At 36.9% G+C, this 22,620-nt stretch overlaps 1 protein-coding gene and 1 non-coding gene across 6 annotated transcripts in view; both read left to right on the top strand.

Annotated features, from left to right (window-relative positions):
• RC3H2 (ring finger and CCCH-type domains 2) overlaps positions 1 to 22,591 on the top strand; it is a 30,897-nt gene extending 8,306 nt beyond the window's left edge. Inside the window, exons 2-21 of one of the 5 annotated variants that reach the window (XM_076355689.1) lie at positions 61 to 357; positions 1,804 to 1,921; positions 2,364 to 2,597; positions 3,541 to 3,716; positions 5,015 to 5,215; positions 5,619 to 5,751; positions 6,004 to 6,122; positions 6,499 to 6,611; positions 7,245 to 7,553; positions 8,311 to 8,525; positions 9,505 to 9,932; positions 10,356 to 10,526; positions 11,646 to 11,801; positions 13,143 to 13,356; positions 13,514 to 13,598; positions 14,122 to 14,203; positions 14,595 to 14,729; positions 15,287 to 15,394; positions 16,473 to 16,602; positions 18,260 to 22,591. In XM_076355689.1, the coding sequence (XP_076211804.1) occupies positions 127 to 357; positions 1,804 to 1,921; positions 2,364 to 2,597; positions 3,541 to 3,716; positions 5,015 to 5,215; positions 5,619 to 5,751; positions 6,004 to 6,122; positions 6,499 to 6,611; positions 7,245 to 7,553; positions 8,311 to 8,525; positions 9,505 to 9,932; positions 10,356 to 10,526; positions 11,646 to 11,801; positions 13,143 to 13,356; positions 13,514 to 13,598; positions 14,122 to 14,203; positions 14,595 to 14,729; positions 15,287 to 15,394; positions 16,473 to 16,602; positions 18,260 to 18,291 (3,390 nt within the window). In that variant the 5' untranslated portion in view covers positions 61 to 126 and the 3' untranslated portion in view covers positions 18,292 to 22,591. Of the gene's footprint in view, positions 1 to 60; positions 358 to 1,803; positions 1,922 to 2,363; positions 2,598 to 3,540; positions 3,717 to 5,014; positions 5,216 to 5,618; positions 5,752 to 6,003; positions 6,123 to 6,498; positions 6,612 to 7,244; positions 7,554 to 8,310; positions 8,526 to 9,504; positions 9,933 to 10,355; positions 10,527 to 11,645; positions 11,802 to 13,142; positions 13,357 to 13,513; positions 13,599 to 14,121; positions 14,204 to 14,594; positions 14,730 to 15,286; positions 15,395 to 16,472; positions 16,622 to 17,230 lie in introns of all 5 variants that reach the window. The other 4 variants (XM_076355687.1, XM_076355690.1, XM_076355691.1 and 1 more) reach the window with 4 other exon arrangements.
• LOC143168879 (small nucleolar RNA SNORD90) lies at positions 5,417 to 5,530 on the top strand. Its single transcript, XR_012996796.1, has one exon. It is a non-coding gene; the product is annotated as a small nucleolar RNA SNORD90 (small nucleolar RNA).
• Positions 22,592 to 22,620: the final 29 nt, after the last annotated feature.

The following is a 22,620-nucleotide window of genomic DNA, read 5'->3' as shown; positions in this document are numbered from 1 at the left end:
TTAAAAATCATTCTAAATTAGCAGAAAGCATGTTTTAAATACTCTGTTATTCACTTACAGCTGCCAAAACATAGTACAGTGAAATAATGGTCTGCTAGCCTGCTAAACAAGTGTCCAGCTTCCACAATGCCTGTGCAGGCAGCTCAGTGGACAGAATTTCTGTCCTGCCCAATCTGCTACAACGAGTTTGATGAGAATGTGCACAAACCCATCAGCTTAGGTTGCTCTCACACTGTCTGTAAGACCTGCCTGAACAAGCTTCATCGCAAGGCATGTCCTTTCGACCAGACTGTCATCAATACAGACATCGATGTGCTTCCTGTAAACTTTGCACTCCTCCAGTTAGTTGGAGCCCAGGTATGATTTAAGCAGCTCTTTGTTTTGCCACTTCGTGTTATTACCATTTACATGCCAGTTGCAATACGTGTGCTGATCTTTTTGCCTCATTTTAGTCTAAAAAATGGTAAGACTTTAACTTTGTAATATTTAGAAGTCCATACATACTCTAAAAGCAACTGCACCATTTTCGGGACCATACTCTTCTCATAAAATGAAAACATGTTCCATTAGTTGTAAGCTAAGTCTGGTTTAAAAAGGCTCTTGAACTGTGACTGGAGAAAAATACCTATTAGGAAATAGGCAATTATCTGTCACAATTGTCATTAGGAAAGTGAACCTGCAGATTGCACTTGTTCATCGTACTCTTGCAAGGAATCTCATTTCCACATGTCACATGTTCGAAAGTAGCTAGCTGCTTAACCGAGTTTCAGAAGTGTGTGTGTATAATTTTTTTTAAATATGCATGATGATGGCTTTTCAGTTGCGTTTTCAGACACTGGCTAATCAGGCCAGGAATGTTCCCTGTGCTGTCTCGTAGCAGTAGCAAAACAGCGATTATATAATCAGCACTGCACTTTATGGAGACTAAATAAATCTGTTCACCTTATGCTGATTCATATGCTTTTTCATATTACTCTTGCTATAACACCTGGGTGATGCAGTAAGAAGATGCTTTTTACTTTGCTTTTTAATGTCTTATCACATGCCTTGACACAGCTATTGGTAATAACGTTATCTATGTCAAATTGGTTTTGTTTCTCAAGTTCACATGTTCCTTTAATTTTTTAATTTTTTTTATTTCTAAGTTTGTGTCAAATCACTGCCTTGATCTTACAACATTCATTTTCCTGATCTCCTAACTTCTTGAAATGTCTTTCAAACAATTGAATGTATTGTGACTAATACTCCTTCTATTTTCATTGTCTGACCTTGTTACTCTACTTTGATTTTTTCCACCAAGTTAAGTTTGCTAGTTCTTCTCTTTGAAGATTTCAGCATGCCCAGATTATGCTTAAGTTATTTTTTAACTTTGCATTTGATTTTTTTTTCATGTTTTCTTGCCAGTTAATTTTGTCTTATAACTTCCCTTGTCTCTCTGTAGTAAGTCATGCTGATCTTGTACATGGATCATCCTCTCAAATCTTGTGTTCTTCATTCATCTTTTAAGTACCTTCTCATTAGACCTTGGCTATTGTTTTCTATCCTACCTTTGTTCTTAATGTGTTGAGTACTAACAAAAATACTCTCATCACCCTGATCCTCATCTTGAGTCCTTTTTGTTATTCCTTATTACATTCTACATACCTTGGGTGGGTCCTGTCTTTTACTTCTCTAAAAAGCAGTGTACATCTGCAGTGTTATGTAATTAACAGTAGTGATGTTGGTGCCATCATAGGCATATCAGATAGGTCAGCTGGGTGTATATAATTCTTCTCCCCCCTCCTTCCCCTTGCATTTTCTTAGGTACCCGATCATCAGACAGTGAAGTTGAGTAATGTAGGAGAGAACAAACATTATGAAGTAGCAAAGAAATGTGTTGAGGATTTGGCACTCTACTTAAAGCCATTAAGTGGAGGCAAAGGTGAGTCTCTACTGAACAGCAGAGTTTTGATGTAGCTTACTTTTAACAGCATTGTGTTTTCAGCACTGATTTTAGGCGTCAATGGGATAATCCTCTCATTTTTGTAATAAATTTTCCCTTACATCTTTAAAAACTTATTCACATCTGTGACACTTGGATTTTTTTAAGTTTACAAAATATTCTTTTTTTTACTTAATATTTCCTTGGGGCTAACTTTGTACTAAAGCTGAACTTTCGTCAAAGGATGGGTTTGATGTCAATTTAAGACTTTAATTAGAATTCTTTTTGATAATAAATTACACAGAGTTGCTGAAGAGAAGATACCTGTGACTAGTATCCAAGTTGTAGAGAAAGACACATGCTATTAGACATTTGTTTGTCTTATTCAGGTGAATTAATCTGATTAGAAGCAATAGTTTGCCTTTTCTCAATTTCTTTGAAGGTGTTGCAAGCTTGAATCAGAGTGCACTGAGCCGTCCAATGCAAAGGAAGCTTGTGACGCTGGTGAATTGTCAGCTGGTGGAGGAAGAGGGTCGGGTTAGAGCTATGAGGGCAGCTCGATCACTGGGAGAGAGAACAGTTACAGAACTGATCTTGCAGCACCAAAATCCTCAGCAGCTTTCTGCCAATCTTTGGGCTGCTGTCAGGGCACGAGGATGCCAGTTTCTAGGACCAGGTAAAGTACCTGTAGAATCTGCGACAGATTATGTTTAGCTACACCTTTTCTTAAAACAAAAAACATTCTTTGGAAATTTCTTCTGTTTGATTGAAGATGTAATTACTTTTGTTTTTCAACTTTTTGCCAGGGAGAAAGGGAAAAAAAAAAAGACTACAAGTTAGTATGCTGTTTTAAAGTTGTGAGGTTTTTTTTTTCCCCCTTATTAACTGTTCTTTGAAATTGTGAGGAAGTATTTAAAAAATCCTGGCAAAGAAGAGTACATAAGCATGCTTTCTGCACAGTTTGTAATGCAGTGTAGCTGTAACAGGGGCTGGTTGTACTGCTGCCTGTTGATTAGAATTGGATAGGAAACTGCAGATGCTGTCTTGTTCATACTTTAGCTGTAAATACAATCAGCCTAACTTTAGTTGCAGCATTAACTTTAAAATTTATAATGATCCTGTTTATATCTTTGATAGAAACAGCAAATTCTTAGTTAAGAATGTTGCTAAAGCAAGCACAGAAATGAGAAGGAAATTATGGTTAAACTGGAAGTAGTCCTCTCGATTCCAGTAACTGATGATAGCATTGCTGTACTGTTCCCATATTTATTTTATACAGTTTCGTGGTGTAGCATTGATGAGATGTCCAAAACAACAAAGGCTACAAGACTGCACAGTGGAGAAAAGTATAAAAACTGCACTACTGATGTGTTTATTACTGAAAATTAGTCTTAACTCTTTAAGTTTGCTGTGCTTAGAGTGCTTCTAAATACTTCTTCTAAACTAGCAAATTTCTTAATATTTACAAAGATTTTTCTTATGATTAGTGAAATAAAAAGTAATAAGGGATTATGTTCAAGATGATTCGGATGCTCCTACTTATGGTGTTAATATGTGACAGCCTTGCTGTTTTCTGGCAATATATTTCACTTCCTATCTTTTATTTTTGTGTGTTAAAGCTATGCAAGAGGAGGCACTGAAACTTGTATTACTGGCACTGGAAGATGGCTCTGCACTCTCAAGAAAAGTTCTGGTACTTTTTGTTGTACAAAGGCTAGAACCAAGATTTCCTCAGGCCTCTAAAACAAGCATTGGTCATGTTGTGCAGCTACTGTATAGAGCATCATGCTTTAAGGTAAAATAGCAATATTTGAAGTTTGTCACTGAACTAGTGCAGCTCCAGAGAACCCGACTTAGGATTAGTATTTTTCACCTGTAAAATGTTACATAAATTCAGTTTCTACACATTTAAATAACGTAGACTATAAGATTTTATCTAGAACTGTCATGAAGTAGTTGTTTGATATTTAAAATTCCCTGCAAAAGGAACAAATGGTCACATGTAGAATTAGCCGGAATAGATTCTGAAATTACTGCCCTCATTATTAACTGCTGCCCGTCATCTGGAAATTATCTCCCCTGAAAGAGGCCTGAAACCTGACTCTGTAGGCGCTCCTAGCCTGCTTCAGGAAGAAGTGAGATGTTTTAATATAATCGCTTTTGCCTTTATTTAGATTCATAAGAGTAGGCCATGGCCAGACATGTCAGACTGGCCCGGGTGCTCTCAAAGATTAGAATCCAATCCCAGCATTCTAAAGAAAACTTTTGCAATACTGTAGTACTGGGATCTTCCCTAGCTCCAACACCAGGCATGAGAGGGAGACACCATACACGGAGGGTGCTATCAACCTGAGCTCCGATGTTCTGTTCCAACACACTTGCCACTCACTCTCCTTTTTTCTTTTGTCTGTATCTAGCCACCTTGCACTGAAGAGACTCTTTATTTTTGATATATAGGGGTGGGTTGTTTAAACTGAATATTCCCACTTTTTGTATCTGGAGAAGAGTGAAAAGTTAATTCCATGGGTCTTTTTTTCTTTTTGAATCACAGTTAAAAGCACAATTATCACAACATCACTAAACTAAACATTAAAATAGTGAGACCTGTTGCTGTCCTTTATGACAAATGTCTTATGTAACCTAAGAGTTTTACTTAACATTTATAGTGGACTCAGTTAAATATTCTGTTCTTTAAATGTCAATATCTTAAATTTTTTTTCCTTTGTATTATTTAAGTCACTTCTAGACACTTTCCTATTTCTTTTAAGTCATCCTTTAATATTGGGTAGCGAAAACTACTAGTAGAACTACTAAATATCTAACTGTATCTTCTGTGACTTAAGCAAATCTGATTACTTTCCTAGTTGGAAGTAGTGGAATTGGTATAGTTTTTCACCTGTGATCCTGTAAAAACTTGAAGAGCTGGTTGTTCTGCCTGTGCACTTCTAGCTAGCGGATGAATACGTGGAAGAAAATTAAGTATATGCTGAATATACAAAAGCAATACTTTTGTGATTGGTGCTGTGTAACTGTCTTTTTCTGATGGAGATTTTTTTGTTAAAGGAGGAATATTTAACTATTACTATTTATTAGGTCACTAAAAGGGATGAAGATTCTTCGCTGATGCAACTTAAAGAAGAGTTTCGGAGTTATGAGGCTTTGCGGAGAGAACATGATGCCCAAATTGTTCACATTGCTATGGAAGCAGGACTTCGAATATCACCAGAACAATGGTCTTCCCTTCTTTATGGTGACTTGGCACATAAATCACACATGCAATCCATTATTGACAAGGTTTGTCAAAGGGATGATTTTAGTATCTTTGTAGGATTAGATTTGACTACTAAATGTTGTAATAAAAATCCAAGAACTGCTTGAGTTAACTTTTTGTCTTTTAGTCGTATAGAATATTAGTTAAAACTAGAATGAAGGTTTTCTCCCCACTGTAGTGTATTCTTCACATGAAGACATTTTGTTTTCCAGTAGTTTAAGTCTAACTCCCTTTTTTGTGTCTTGTGATGAAGCTTCATAGGGCAGATTCTGAGCTGAGAAATTAAATTTCTCTCCACTGATACTCTGTATATGCCATCTGAAGACACTACATATTGCATTTAGGAACCAGTTTAATGAAAATCTTTTTAAGATTAGTAGTTCACAATTGTAAGATGCAGCACACTAATGCTCACTTTGTTTTCAGCTCCAATCTCCAGAATCTTTTGCAAAGAGTGTACAAGAATTGACAATTGTCTTGCAGCGCACGGGGGATCCTGCAAACTTAAACAGGCTGAGGCCTCATTTAGAGCTGCTGGCAAACATAGATCCAAATCCAGGTATGCAAATCAAGCTTTTAAAACATTTATTGATATTTTTCGTATCTAGCAAAGTAAATTATTAAGATGATAACCTCCATTCCTGGTTTCAAAATTCCCATTAATTAACATAGTATATCATAAACTCTTCTTCAGGGCTCTCTGAGCTCTGTCCTAGTACTTGGTGTTTTGAAGTACTAGAAGAGTTGCCTCTTATTTATGATACTACTGGAATTATTGACAGAATGACAAGCCTGCTCTTAATAATTTTAGATGCAGCATCTCCAACATGGGAGCAGCTGGAAAATGCAATGGTCGCTGTAAAGACTGTGGTACATGGACTGGTGGATTTCATTCAGAATTACAGTAGAAAAGGCCATGAAACTCCACAGGTAACTATATTCGATTGCTGTATTATATGTCTTAATGTACATTTACTGAAAGATGCGACTTTGTCAAATCAATAGTAATTTTTCATATTTATGGCCTTTTCTGTGGAATAACTGATCGTACTGTTATTTACTGCATTTAGATTTTGAGAACTTAACATTTCTGAATATGGAATGCAGCAGAGCTTGCTGTAGTGAGATCCATACAATGGCATAGTACTTAGCCCATCAACAAGAAATTTCCTTATTTTTCTGATTAAAGATGCAAAATGTAAAAGCATATCATGGATGTGTTTGTGTATTTTAAGCCTATTTTTATGTAAATGTGTATTAGATTGTAAGTGGAATGTCTTGTGGTTTTGTTTGTTTTTTTTTAAAGCCACAACCAAATAGCAAATATAAAACAAGTATGTGCCGAGACCTTCGACAGCAAGGGGGATGTCCAAGAGGAACAAACTGTACATTTGCTCATTCTCAGGAAGAGCTTGAAAAGTGAGTGTGGGAGACTTTTTTCTTTTTTCTTTTTTTTTTTCTTTTCAATTTAAATCCAAGCAATCTCCATAGAATTTTGAAAACAGTTTCTTCTGTACATTTATTCATTCGGAAGGATTTGTGAATCTCTTGAAGTGACAACTCTTTACATGAAACTGAAGGTACAGTAAAGCAATATCTGTAAACTAATTCCAGGTTTATTTTTTATTTTACCCCATGTGAAGTAAAATTTCCTTTCCTGAAACTGAGTCTAGGCTCAGTGTCTGTCAGGGTTTGGTTATATCGCCTACAGGAGAAAGAATGTTAATTACATTTTGATTGATTAAGGAATAAAGTGAGTTATTTAGTATGCAACGTATGCATTCTTGAAGCTGTTTTCACCCAAATCCATTTTCAAAGAACTACAGAAGTGGATCTTCTAAGAGGAGAGATGATCTTTGGTTACAAGGAAGACATTGATGTTCTATTTACAGATTGTTGAAAATAAGCACCAGTTTAAAGTCCTGTAATTTTTTGATATCATGTTCCTCTCAATCCCTTCCTTTTGCTAGTTTTACAAATGTATTAAACTGTACAATAAGCACGTTTTAAATCGTCTGTCTTCTGTGTGTTTGTACATGTGTTTGTTTATAGATACCGCTTGAGGAACAAAAAAATCAGTGCAACAGTGAGAACATTCCCCCTTCTAAATAAAGTTGGCGTAAATAGCACCGTCTCAACCACAACAGGAAATGTAATTTCTGTCATAGGAAGCCCTGAAGCAGCAGGGAAGATGGTGCCAAGTACTAATGGAATAGCTAGTCTAGAAAGTGGTGTTCCCCAATTGATCCCTCGCTGTGCGGACACCTCCTTGAGAGCTTTGGAGAACACCAAGAAGGGAGGGAAGACTGGAGCCAATGGCCAGAATGTTTCTGGATCCCCTACAGAATCACTACCTGAAAAGTAGGCAACTTTTTTCATTAAGATAACTAAGCACAACATTTTGCTTTTAGATTATCATGGAGTTTGTGGATGGCAAACAACAGATACTGAATTCTGGTCCTGGCTTGCAGTTGTTGCTGGTGCTCACTGGCTGCAGAGTTGTGTAAGATCTTGTAGTGCAGTACAGATACCATTATACAAAGTCTGTGGATTCAAGCTGTCAGAGCCAGCATCTGTTGTTTTAGCTGTTGAATACTCCCATGCAATATAGATAAAATGGTAAATCTCTCCCTTCATCTTTTATTCCGTTGTTCTCAGCCTGGTATCTTACTATTGGGTTATTACATAAAAATAAAACAAAAAACTTGCACTCAAAATTTGACATTTCCTGAAACCAAGAAAGGTGCACGTGTGTGTATTCCCTTAATAATCCTGGAAACCTTCTAGTTTTGGGGTTTTCCCTTAAAAAATTTTTAGATACTTCTCCAGAAAGCACTGAGCTTCTAAACAACTTTTCAAAGCCTTTGTCTTTACCAGAATACACTTACAAGTGGCGTGTAAGCTTCTGGGTACATACCAAAACATTTATATCCACTTTTGAGTTCTCTTAGGAGAAAGGCTGAGATGTTTTAATAGTATCAGTTTGGGGTATGAAAAATAAAATTCCGGAGGAAATTACATGGCCCAAATTTCCACATTACATGGGAGTGTACACGAAGAGATGACTAACTGAAATAAGTAAAGATCTTCTTAATCATTTCTTGGTAATCCTTTTCAGTAAAATCGGTTCTCCACCCAAGACTCCTGTAAGCCAGGCAGCAGCTACCTCAGCTGGTCCTCCTAATATTGGAACAGAAGTTAATTCTGTGCCTCCAAAATCCAGCCCGTTTGTTCCCAGAGTACCTGTCTACCCTCCGCATTCTGATAATGTTCAATATTTCCAAGATCCCAGGACTCAGCTGTCATATGAAGTTCCACAGTACCCACAGACAGGTGAGTGAGATGAGCACTGAATCAAAAATAGCTCTGAACTTTTCTCTAGATAAGCCTAAATGCTGAGAAATAACTTTTGTCTCAGTCTTGTGGATTTTTTTTTTAAATATCAGCTGAATCTTCATTTAATGGAATACTGATACTGGTCCGTTGCTGAGTATGGGAGGAATATGTGGTTTGCTCCCAGTTGTTGGCGGTTCTTGTCTTTGTGTGCTGTATGTTTTGCAACTTGTACCTCAGCATCCAGAAGGACTTGAACCTCAAGGTCTTTCATCTACTTTTTCCTTTGTTAGCATTTAATTGCATTTATTTAGGCTTCCTCACCTCATGCCCTATCCATGAGGGTATCCATAGACAGGATTCAGACCCAGAGGCATCGCATGCTTCTACTGGGAGACTTCTACATCTTTGTGCTTGCTCAAATGTTTTTGAAAGGTTTCAGTAATTTTTTTAGGTTGTAGTGTGCATGTTTATATTCAAGCAAACAATTAGGTGTTACAGCATCAGGTCATTCACAAGCTCTCAAAACAAAAGGTAGAGGTGTTCAGACAATCCTCTCCAAAGAAAAAAGAATAAGCCAAGTGTGAAATGGTTATTCATGGACCTTTGGAATTACTTTTTTTTTTTAAGCAATATAGCTTTTTATTTTAGAGAACTATTTTAACTTCCTATATAAAGAAGTGCTAAAGATGCTGTCTTTTCAGTTACATAGTTATACCATAGTACATAGGAGCAATGGCAGAGAAACTCCATTTTCCAAATTGGGTCAAGGTGGTAAAGGGTCAGCACTACATCTGCAAATATGGTTGTCATACATGAAATGACATTCAACAGAAATATGATAGGGTCAGTAACAGGTTTGTGAAGTGTGACTCTTCATTCTCTAAAAGTACTTATCAACACTATTTACAGTTTTAGAAGGTGTAAAACTCTGGGTCATTTTTGGTTACATTAAATATGCCTTTTTCCAATTTTTAAGGATATTATCCACCACCTCCAACAGTACCAGCTGGTGTGGCTCCCTGTGTTCCTCGCTTTGTGAGGTCCAATAACGTTCCAGAATCCTCCCTCCCACCTGCTTCCGTGCCATATGCCGATCATTACAGTACATTTCCCCCTCGAGATCGACTGAATTCTCCTTACCAACCTCCTCCTCCGCAGCCGTATGGACCAGTTCCTCCTGTCCCTTCTGGAATGTATGCTCCAGTTTATGACAGCAGGCGCATCTGGCGCCCACAGATGTACCCACGAGATGATATTATTAGGAGCAATTCTTTACCTCCCATGGATGTGATGCACTCATCTGTCTATCAGACATCATTACGTGAGAGATACAACTCTTTGGATGGGTATTACTCTGTGGCTTGTCAACCTCCAAATGAACAGAGGACTGTGCCTTTACCAAGGGTAAGTGAGAGCCAGAAAGGGAGGGATGTAGTCTTGATTCTGAAGGTCATTACTGAAAAGTTGGTAAATAATTAGCATAGACCTCTTTTGTTTATTTGGGGTTACAGTGATCAAGACATGTGACCTGGACAAAGTTCTTGTTTTGTTTTTAACCGTAATAAAATGGGCTTGTAAAACAGACCACTTTAACTTAAGCAACATGCATGGGAATTAAAGAGGCAGAGGGGCTCTGGTCCTAATCCAGATTAATTACGTATTTGAGTTGCCATACGTGGGCCAGGTTCTCCCCCAAATCCTTGTGAAATTCTTCTAGGGATATTCCCCCCAAGGGAATTTGGGGGTCTAAGTGTGTCCCCTGCAAGTATTTCTATTTTACAGGTTAGAGTATGATAGGATATACAGTCCTATATTTATTATTGCTAGGAGCCTTGTGGTCATTTGAAGACTGGTTACGATGAGCAATTAAGACGGAAGCCAGAGCAATGGGCGCAGTACCACACGCAGAAAACTCCTCTGGTATCGTCAACCCTTCCTATGGCAACACCATCTCCAACACCACCTTCTCCTCTCTTCAGTGTAGATTTCAGCACAGAGGTGGGAAGCCAAAGAACTTCTTTATTTTCCCTTCCTGTTTCTGTAAGATGCCATTTAATATTTCTAGTAAAGATTTTCTACCTGCCATCTATTGTTCATAAAATTAACTTAATCTTCTAGCAAAAGGAAAGTAATATCTAATAATGAATGCATTCAATTTGATGTTAAGGTGATGCTAAACATGATTGCTGAAAAAGGTCAAGAAGTGAAGTGATTCAATTTACCCTCACTAAAGGAAATGTAATTTTATTGAACTAGCTTTGTGAACCTCCAGGTTTTTGTATAGGGAACAACAGTTGTTTTCCATTAAGGACCTTCTCTTTCATACTCCAAATGGCATTATGACATGATGAGTAGACTGAATCAAGCTGCAAATGCTTGTCAAGTCCCAGAGAATACATATCCCTTAAAAGTGGCAAAAGGCATTGGTAGAACATTGTGTACTTTTGTGATAAGTTATGTAAACAAGAATGGAAACTCAACAAATAGGAACAGTGTGCCTTTGAAGGGAAAAAAAAATCCTGTGATACTTATTTTCTATATGTAAATTAAATGCATCCAAGAAACTAGTTTAAGATCCACTGTGCCAGGTACTGTTTGCTGTGGTTTGACAGTTCCATTAATGATATTTGAGGTGCTAGACTGATTATTCAGAAAAGGTCTTGTAAGGTATTTGAAGTCCCTTATGGGTGCATTCAGGGTACATCAGGATTTAGTCCTTTTCATCCAGGTTGGAGGGTTCCAAGTCATACTTCTGTCTGCCACTGGTTTATACGTTAAAGGAAAATGCATGGCTTCCTCTCAATTTAATTACTGTAGGTATTTGCCTGAAGAAACCTGCCACTAACATAGTGACACTGATTTCAGTCTCTCATCTTGGCAGACCAGGCAGTTATTTGTAGTGGCAAAGCTTGCCCTTCTTTGACAGCTGTCAGCTGTACTGGTTTAAAATTTGACCAAACGGGTTATGTTGTCCCTGAGTCAAGTCTTGAATATGGCTGGAACTCCTTGATTGACTTCTGAGATAATTTAATTAAATAGCAGTAAATGTCTTTTCTTATTTTAATACTGAATTTCGTGTTTTTATTATTCACTGCTTATTTATTCCCTTTTCCATAGTTCTCAGAGAGTGTCAGTGATTTGAGTGGAACTAAATTTGAGGAAGACCATCTCTCTCACTATTCACCGTGGTCTTGTGGCACTATTGGCTCTTGTATAAATGCTATCGACTCAGAGCCCAAGGATGTGATTGCCAATTCAAATGCTGTGTTAATGGTAGGGGTTTTCTGCATGTTATCTCATTAATGTAATGATGCTTACATGCTGAAGTGTCTTCTGTTTGGTTAAACAACCTTTTTTTTTTTAAAGTGGAAAGCTTCTATTCTTAGTATTTTAAAGTAGTTCTGTCCATTTGAAGTTGTTTGGAATATCTTTTCCCAGTTTTGTAAATAAACAATGTATTTACTTGAGTGACAGAATGTAGTGCCATGAGTAAAATCCTCAGCTGTCTGAAACAACTATTTTAATAACGGATCTCTGTAAATCAAACTTGTAGCCAAAATATTTTGAGTAGATGGTCTGTAAACTGATAAGAATTCATAAATTTTAAATATGTTCTCTGATTATTAGAATGGGATAAAAAATTTTGCCGCTTTAATTTTGTTTGTCTCTCTTCAGAGTTCTTTATATAAATGTATATGTGTACACATATGTCCTTACAATTTCTGAGGCATCTAAAACAGTCTCGGAATACGTTGCAGTGGCAGGCTGGTTAATACAGGGTCACTGAGGCCAGTTCAGAGCAGGTGTTTCCATTGCAGAAACGCATTTCCTATTTGGCTTAAGTGTGATAGTCCATCCTGTATGAATGAATCACTGGCCTTTTCAGGATCTAAGATTTGTTACTTGCCATTGTTTCAGAAAATCTTTACTTTGAAGTTAATCCCAAGAGCAATATACGCTTACAGAGAAAAGTTGAAATACCGTGGACCCAGGATAATCAGCATGAACTTAATCTTGGCTGCTTTGTACCCACAGAGAATCTGTATGAACTATTTTCCTAGACCACACCTCTTACTTGTTTGGAAGGCACGTTATCCTCTAATAAACAGTTTAATGCACCAACAAATCTGTGAAAATAAAATACAACTTATTTTTTATCACCCAGTTTCCATGAGAGGGAAAAAAGCGTACTGAAAGACTTTAGGGAACAAAAAGTATGTAGTATGAATCATGGAATGCAGCTTACCTTTGGAAGGGTAAGAGCTTACGCTTTTTGGAGACTTTCTGCTACATAGTGTAACAGGTTACCTTTATGTTCTATGAAACAAGTGTCACCGAATCTCATCCCAAGCCGCCTTTGATACTGCCTACTTCAAGTATAGGAAAGGGTACTGAAGGACCTTAAAGCATACTGGAACTCTTTCTGCCTGGAAACGCAAGCTTGGAAAAGCAAAATTATTTCCTCTAGCACTGGCAATAGCTTTCTTGTGTGGCTCTCCATTTGGACAGATTTTCAGCATTGTATTCGGCAACAATAGTCAAAGTTATTGGCCAACTGAAGAATCTGAATAACCTCAAATGAGTCCATGTATCTTCTATCTCCTAAATTTATAGGATTTGGACAGCGGGGATGTTAAAAGGAGAGTGCATTTATTTGAAACTCAGAGAAGGGCAAAGGAAGAAGATCCTATAATCCCATTTAGCGATGGACCGATCATCTCCAAGTGGGGTGCAATCTCCAGGTCATCCCGCACGGGTTATCACACAACAGATCCTATTCAGGCCACTGCTTCCCAAGGAAGTGCTACTAAGCCCATCAGTGTATCAGGTACAAGTACAGGCTTTGTATGACAATATAGCATACATCATGAGCATTTCATCCTGTTTATGCTTACTACAGCAATGAAGGTGCAAAGAGCTAAAATACCTGTATATCCCACTTTGAGAACAGAGAAGATAATGAATGGTATCTTAATTTGTTACAGATTATGTCCCTTATGTCAATGCTGTTGACTCAAGATGGAGTGCCTATGGCTCAGATTCTACTTCATCAGCGCGTTACACAGAACGGTATGGACTTTTTTTCTGTGTTCTGTTAAAAATATTTCCTATAGCTTGCTGTTCTTCAAAATCCTGAATGTGGGGGGAAAAAAATCTGGAACTATTAATAGATGTTCTTAACTTTAAAGTAAAAGATTTATTTTATCCAGCATAAAGCCTTGGAAAAGCTAGGTTAAAACTTGTGTGGTCTTTAATACTTAACACAGCTAATAATACCCAATTACTAGCAACGTATCCCTTGAGACACCTAATCAAAGAATTGGAGTCAGGTGCTGCCAAGCTGTCATGTCAAAATCTGTGACCTTGAGTAGTTTCCCTCTAGTTTTCTTGCCACATCTTGCCCATATGTAAAATAAGGATGTTTGCTTCATGTAATGTCTTGGAGTATTGTGAGCCCCGATGAAGAGCGCATTATCTTAGTCACATAGTTTCTGTCCAAAAATCTAATGTTGATAGACTAATGAAGTTTATGGGGGCCTTTGATTTAGAGAACTTGTTTTTAATTCCTAGTTTTGCCTTCTTTCTCTTAAAGGGACAGGTTCATAGTTACAGATTTGTCTGGTCACAGAAAGCATTCCAGCACTGGAGATCTATTGAGTATTGAATTACAGCAGGTAAGATCAGATATTATACCATGTGTTTTTTTTAAATTTAAAAAAAGTGATTTTAAATAGATTTTCTTAGTGTAGCCTACAGAAAATAGTACAATTGACAAAATGATCAGTAATGGTTAACTAGACACTAGCACCGCAACACTTAGTATGATGCATAAGGACTGCTAATATGAGCTGTTCTATTGACATCAGTAAGGCTATTTTTGGGAGAAAGTGGTGAGCCTGATACATGCCAGCAAATGCAGAACAAAATAAATGACATGCATTAAAGGAATACATAGTTATCCATCTAGCAAGAGACCTGTTCTTTTTTGTAAGTTGGTTTATTTTGCCATTTGACAATACATGGTTCAAGTGTAGTTGTTGGTAACTGATACGTTTCTTTCCGTAGGCCAAAAGTAACTCATTATTACTTCAGAGAGAGGCGAATGCACTAGCCATGCAACAGAAGTGGAATTCTCTAGATGAAGGCAGTCGTCTTACCTTAAATCTTTTAAGCAAGGAAATTGATTTGAGGAATGGTGAGGTAAAGAAAGGGGTAATTGGGATGAAACAAATCTTTGAGGCTTTTTTATATACGTAAGTGCATGCATTTTAACTAAGAGTTAAAACTCTCAGTTTTAACATTCACAAATATTTATAGCACATTCTGTGCAAGTCAAGTCACTGTTGTTGTTGCACCCAGTTATTTCCCTGAGATCAAGTAGGTGCATCTGCTATGCTGCTGCTCCAATCATCCATTTACAAAATGGGAAGAATGTGACAATCCATTTTCATGCAATCATTACTCTTCGTTCTACTTGTACATGTTATAAATCTAAACATTCTGCCAATGGACTCTACAGAAATTTCTACTTAAGTATTCATTTTATCTCTCTGTTTCAGTACTGTAATGTGATTAGATTTAGCTTCGTATCCTATGTTGTCTATGCCCGAAGTTCTATTTATGTCTAACTAGCTTTTTTGTATTGTAGAAATGTTGTGTCCTAGAAATGCATCTCTTTTCGCTTTAATACCTGAGTGTTGTGTGAAGCCGGTAAAAAGCCAACTTGATATTTACAGAACATACTAATTTTTTTTTAGACCGATTATACTGAAGACTGTGCAGACACAAAGCCAGATCGAGACATTGAATTGGAGCTGTCAGCCCTTGATACAGATGAACCTGATGGGCAAGGTGAACAAATAGAAGTAAGTACAATAGTCTGTGCATCTAAAAAGCTCACTGGGTCCTTTCATTAGTTATTAAAAAACTTCTAAAATTTATTTGTGAATTAGTAGATTATGTTGATAGCAAAGCCTTTTGGTTTTAGTCTCCGTAGTGATATCAAACATTGGCTTTATTTTAACACTAGGGGTCTCATACTTCTCATTCAGATACCTGGCGGTTAATATTACTGAAGTTAAAAACAGCTCACTGTGTTCTTTGTCATAGCTTTCAGCTTTTTGCTCTTTATCTTTTGATAGCATTAGTAATGATAGGGAGTCCATTCCTTTCCTCTTCCCCTCCAGTGTTGAAACTGTAGTTAAGAATGTTTTACACTGAAGTTCACATTTAAATGTGATCATTTAATTTAAACTTTGTGCTCACCTGATTCTAATAGTAAAGTAATTTAAATGATTGTAATCCAGTGTTCTTTTGTTTTCACTGATACTTCATTGTTTGTAATTCTGTGCATCTGCCCCAGTTTCTTCTATGCTATTTCCTCCTTTGCTATGCAGTCATAAAACATTCTGGTGTTCATTCCAGGCATTAGGATCGATTGTCCATTTTTTTTAAAGCATCATACACTTAAAAGAAATTAAGGTTCTTACCGGGAACATATTCCATAATACATCCCAATACTGGCTTACAGTACTGGCTACAGCTTTTGTTTGCTCTGCCTGTGGTATGTGATGCAGTACTGTAGTATGAATTGTGAATCGCCATTACATGAGTGGAAGGACCTTTATCTTTAGCCTTTCCTCTACTCCTAATTATTGAAACAGCTCTCACTGTCTTTATTGCCTCCTTTGTATCTCACCTGATAAACCATTTTTTAGCAATTGATGTTTATACTACTGTTGTCGTTCACTGCCATCTTTGAATAATTTTTTTTTTCCTTTTTCCTATAGTAAAATGTGGTAGACATTCCAGTAGTATGAAATAAAAATAAGGAGCCTTATGACGAGACTCCCATTTCCATCAGCTTTATGTAGTGGAACATAATAGGAAAATTTAAAGCTAGTAGTGACAGTATTGACGGACATTTCTCCTTTTCTCCTGTAGGAGATTCTGGATATACAGCTAGGTATTAGTTCTCAAGATGATCAGCTGCTCAATGGAACAACTGTAGAGAATGGGCATCCACTAAAGCAGCATCAGAAAGAATCTATGGAACAGAAGAGACAAAGTTTAGGTGAAGACCTTGTGATTCTGTGAGTGTTAGACAAAACAGCAGTGTCTGCCAGTATTAGACAAACAGCAGCATCAGAATAGTTGAAGCGTGATTGTTTAAGGATGAACTATATACCTACTCAGACTTGGATTAGACATCTGCATTGTGTATACATGGTGAAGTGAGAAGAACTTGTTAAGAAATAGAACTAGGTCACAAACACGAAAGTCACAGGATGGTACCATTGTTCGTATGCATTGTTGTAATCGTATATACTGATACGTGTCACAGCTGTTAAATACCTTTCACATTCAGTAAGCAAAAAATGCAAAAGTATTTTTATAGTTAACAGAAATTAAGAAAAACTTCAAAAGGTTAAATGTCATACTGTTGGCACAAATCTCCATAGAGAGGTAGGTTTTGAAATACACTATTCTAGGTTTATATGTTCTGTAGTCTTTAATGTGTAATGCAGCCTTTGAAAATGAGGCAGACTGCATTTAACATCTTGAGCATACTGTTCCATAGTAAGATGTTTAGCCTGTTGCTAAAAATGAGTTTGTCAGTATTTATTTAATGCACACAATTCAGTTCCGGATACTTGTGCATGTACTTGTTTAATATTTGTGTAACTTATTTTTCTCCTCAGGGAGGAGCAGAAAACAATCCTGCCCGTAACTTCTTGCTTCAGTCAGCCGATCACAACATCTGTTAGCAATGCAAGCTGCCTGCCCATCAGCACATCAGTCAGTGTTGGCAGCCTCATTTTGAAAACTCACGTTATGTCTGAGGATAAAAATGACTTTTTAAAGCCTGTTGCAAATGGCAGGATGGTTAACAGCTGAAAGGCATTCATCTTTCCAGCTTGTGACCACACCATGGAAGCATTTACACTAGCTTTTTATATATATAATATATATTATATAATGTATATTTTTTTTAAAAAAAATAATATTGGGGTCATGCATTTCCTGTGGACTCTTTGATACTTCAAGCCCCTCTCGCATTAGCATTCTGAAGAAAAAAAAAAACTTACTTTACTAGGGTAAGGCGTTCACTTTCCACAAATGAATGGAATTTGGACATTGTTTTACTTAAGCTTAAAGCAGCTTTTTATGAGTTTGTAGCAATCCGGTGCGGTATCTGAGCCATTCTTGTTTAAAATGGCTTCTGTAGAAAACTAACAACTCAGTTATTTAAACTAGCAGGATCCTACGATGATACATCTAGTGAAAGAAAGACTAACTTATTTGTCTCTATTTTATTTCATGAGAGAAGAACTTGTGTCTTGTTGCAGCTGCTTTTTCTTTAGTTGTGGAACTTTGCATGGAGTATTGTTTCCTGTTTGAAGACTGAGAGGTGGAGGTTTGGACTTGAGACTTTTACAGGGTTAACACACCATTAGCTTTGCACCGCTACGTTATTTGCAGGTCTGTGGTGCAGTGCTTTGCTGCAGCTTTTTGTTTCCATTCCCCCCCCGCCCAAATTTCTGCTTTAGTACTGTAGGCTACTTGTCCAAGTAAAGTTATCAGAAGTAAATCAAGTGCCTAAGTCCTCCAGCTAATGTACTAGGTATTGATTTCCCCAAGTTATACGTGAAACAATTTTCAACTATTTTGAGAGGTTATGCACTAATGTAACAGCAATTTTGGTTTTTCTTTTCTCTTTTTATTAATAGTTCTCAACTTGGAGATTATAGAATCCAGATGACTTGGCAAAAAGTATCAGGTGCTCTTGGCTTTCCTTTGAAAACCCTGTATGTAGTGTTTGCACTGACTAACAAGATGGTATTGCTGTTTTTTGTACTGTTTTGTTTTTAATTTAAACTAAATATTGGGAATTTAAGGCGGTTGTATTACCTTTGTTAAATGTTGTTAATCATAATTTTGTGTTCAGGTTTAATTTTTGCTTGTTCAGTGGCAACTTATTTTCAAAGACCTTGAAAATACAATAATATAGCATTATCTGACCTTCAGAGTGCTGAAAAGTGTATGAATTTATGCCCTGTTAAGATGTGACTGAGAATCATATAGACATGTCAACTGAAAATTGGTTTTCATGAATACACATGAACTAGAGCCCTGGGCATATTTTTTCTGAGAAGCTTAAAAATCCTTTTTTTTTTTTTTTTGAAAGAAAGCAGGACTCTCCCTCTTGATGATTACTATCTTCTTGTTTGTCCTCTTACTTTTTGTGACAAGTTTTAAATTTTTTTTTATGTTTTTATTAACTTCTGTGAAGTTGTTTACTCTGAAAATTGTACTGGAATATTTTAAGCCAAGCTGATCTTTCACCAGGTGTACTGCATGTAAGGGCTTTTCCTGCTAGCAAAATGCTTAAAGAGGATCATGTTACTGGTCGTCTGAGTTGTTATTTTACAAAATCACAGCTATGTGGTCGGGTAAGATTTTGATAATTGTTTTGTGCACGCTTCTGGGGGGTGGGGGTTGGCATTTCCCTGAGGGTTACTGATTAGACTAAGTAAATATTGGTGTTTGATATCTCTCCTAATGAACCTGTCCATGAAATAATTATGTTGTAAATATACCTGAAAATCCAAGGGTTAGTTTTGATATTCTGGTGTCAGTATGGAAGATCTTACACATCTATTTAATACTCAAATGTAAAGGAATGTATGTAGAAAAACAGTCAAGTAGTCTTTTCTTAGTTTCCTTTGGCTGTTGCTGTACCTTCCTATAGCCAGTGCCACCTCATAGCTAGGATTAGACTGATGCTTTGTTTCACTTGCAACTTGAAGTGAATGGGTACAAGAACAAGACCACCTTTGTCACCTTAACTTATTTCCTATTGATGTTAACTTTAACTTAGAATGTTAGACATAAATATGATTGTTGTATATTTTATACCAAGACCATTCTGTAAATATGAATTTATATTACTTTTGAAATGCTTCTGAGATACTATTATTTGCTGTACAATGTAATTCCAAAACAGATATGCAAACAAGTATGTCTCTTTCATGGATATTTAAACAGTGAGATCTTCCATGTTGAAGGTGATGTAATTTTTTTAAAAGATTTTTAAATTTTAAATTGCTATTTTGTTACAAAAATAGAGAAAATATAAAGGTTTGAGAAGTCCTTATTTGCCCTCAGGGAAAGAGCCCTCTGTGCACCAGAACTCCACAGAACATCTTCAGCATGATCTGAGGGTGAATATATACTACATAAATTGATTGTGTATTTACCTTAACTTTTTAATTTTAAAATTGCAATTTTAAAAACTTGGTTGTGCTCTGCTGGAGGGGGATTGGGATAAGCTGCTTACACACATTTGCCTGTTTGTCCAGTGAAATTACATAAGCCTAACATATTCCTGCCAACCATATTGGCGTATTTAAGAACAAATGTATCTGTATACTCTTGTCTGCAGCAGGAGGTCCCATGATATAGCAGTTCTCTAGGATGACCATACACTTTATACGGAAAGTTGGTTCTTAACTGAGCCTAGGGGTTTTTTAGTTGAATTTTTAATATATAGAATGGCAGGCAAAAGAATTATTTGGGGGTTTTAACGGCATGCCAGCTTTGTCTTACAGTTTTAACACTGACTGTGTGGTTTTTGCCATGAAACTATGCCCTCCAGTGCCCTGACAAGGTGGGAACCTAGTTCTGGCTTTCTTCTTTTGGTGAAGTTTCAGCCCTTGACCCTATACAAACAAGTATGTATTCATTTGTCTAGTTGCAAATCAGGTGCCTTTGGGCTATGGAAGGGCTTATTTTCTGACACTGAGATACAGCGACTAATCTGTGTGTGTTAATAGCAGTGATTCCCATTTAGGTTTTGGCCTGACTTAACCTGTGCTGTCAGAAAAAAGGCCCATAGCAGATTGGAGAAAGAGATTGGCTCTTTTGCTTTGCTTGGACAAGCATTTTGGGTTGTTTTGGTTTGGGTTTTTTTGTTTGTTTTTTTTTTTTTTCCCCCCACTAGGGGAACAGCAGGGATTTCACATGCAAGAGATACAGGAATTATTAGTATCTAAGTTAATTGTGTTGCCTCACTACCTGGATTCATTCCTTGGTTTGTCTCATTTCCCATATAGGTCTTAATAGAGACTAATGCTTGTGCTGGGAGAATGCTTGTGTGAGAAAGTAATTATCTGTACATTCTTAACATACTTATAGCAGAGTGATTGCCCTGCTACTGATATTTTGTTCCTGTAAACAGGTGACAAGAAATAAATCTTAGTGTTTATGCAGATTTTGCATTGTAGAATGTATACTAGACCCTTCAAAGGAAAGGTTAGACTCTTTGCAAAGCAAACTGGCGTTGGTTCTTGGTAGTCTAGTACAGGGACACTAAAGTTTGACCTTTGATTTAGGAAAAAAAGTTGTATGCAGCTGATTATGTTAAATAAGCTCTTAATTGCTCTTTGTAGAAGTCTAATTTGGAAGGTTTTAGTGCTTTGATAATACAATTGAAACTTTAATTTATCCTGTACTCAAGAGCTGAATGCTGTTCTTGTATAATAGTGTACTAGGCTGGATGAGGTACAAAATAATGCACAGTGGTCAGAAACAGCTGAGGAAAGAATGCTTAAAATAACTTGATCTAAACTCAGAATAGTTCCAAACATTGTTTTTGTTTGCTTTTTTTAAAGCACAAGTTGTCAAGTTGTACCTGTTGCTGTACATAAACACTGTATGCCAGCAGCTCCTTGATCATATTTGTGAACAGACTTTTCATTATTATTATTATTAGACTGTTATTAAAGGAAGATGTTGAATTTGAGAGTGTAACAAAATGAGAAATGATCGGATTATCTATAGTATGTAAAAGTCCATTCTTTATGTTGTAGTTTAATCCCTTTGTTAGGAATTTCCCTCTCATTGAGGGACCTCTTCTGCAAGCAGAACGCAATAAATGTGCTTTTTTAAATGACCCAATTTTCCAGTATAAATGAACGGCTGACTTTGGCAGTAGTCATCACCGTGTATCTCTTTGCTGGCAAGGGAGCACGACAAGGGAAAACAAAACAAAACAAAACTGTCAGTGATGAGATGAAACGAATCTGAATAATCAAAATGACTGATACCCGAACATAATACTACACCCTGTTATTTAGGAAGGATGCTTGTGGAAGCTTTTAATCACTCAAGATTTCGCTGTAAAAGCTGAAATAAAACAGAGCCTGGCTGCATTTATGACTGCCAAAAGCCAAGGTCATTTGCACATAGCCCATCAATTTATCCAGAGTAGATCTCAGTTAATCCAAGGCATGGAAATGCATGCATTTTCTTAGCTGGGCAAACAAGTACATTATACGGTAGTTGTGATACAACACACGTGGCTTTTATTTGTACTGCACATACCCACTGTACAGCCACTCAGAAGTATTGTGGTTAGCTTGCAGCATCTGCTGTCCGCATTTATACTGTTTACTGCGTATTCTTTTCCCTGGAAGTTTTAAAGAAAATTTTTTTTCTTGTTGCATTGATTACATTTTATAAATTTGCTTAGCTGGAAAGTTTGGGAAAAGAGGCCTGTTTGTCAATTGTACAACCGATTGTGAAGCTCTAGTGTGAATATTTTTACGTCTGTATTAGACATTTTCTTTGCAAATCTATTGTTCGATTGAAATGTAAATGAAATAAAAGATGGTGTACACCCATCATGTATAAAGCAGGCACCATCGCTACGATGGATTTAATGCTCATTTTTATGGCGCATTCTCAGCTTCTATTTAAAACTATAATTTAAAAAAATCTGTAAAATGAAATGGGGATATATGGGGGAGTAAATTCTATTCCGTTTATTTCGGTTTTGAGTTCCCAATGGTAATGTTTCCCTTCGTGTTAGAAGTAGGGGGGCCCCGGCGGCGGGGCGGTGCCGTGTGTGTTTGCTGTAGCACTGAAGTGAAGAGGTTTTAGCTTTGGCTGGTCACGGAGTAGAGCATCCTGGTTTTCAGTGTTTGAGAGACTTGATGGAAGAAGTTTGCAGTATTGACATGTATTTGCATGCACGAATAAAAATTATTTGTCCACCTTAATTGTCTCTCTGCCTTCAACCGGGAGGGGG

Source organism: Aptenodytes patagonicus, chromosome 18 (genome assembly GCF_965638725.1).
Source record: "Aptenodytes patagonicus chromosome 18, bAptPat1.pri.cur, whole genome shotgun sequence".
Taxonomy (NCBI): Eukaryota; Metazoa; Chordata; class Aves; order Sphenisciformes; family Spheniscidae; genus Aptenodytes; species Aptenodytes patagonicus.
Note: the sequence above shows the minus strand (reverse complement) of the source record. Positions and strands in the feature narration are given on the sequence as shown.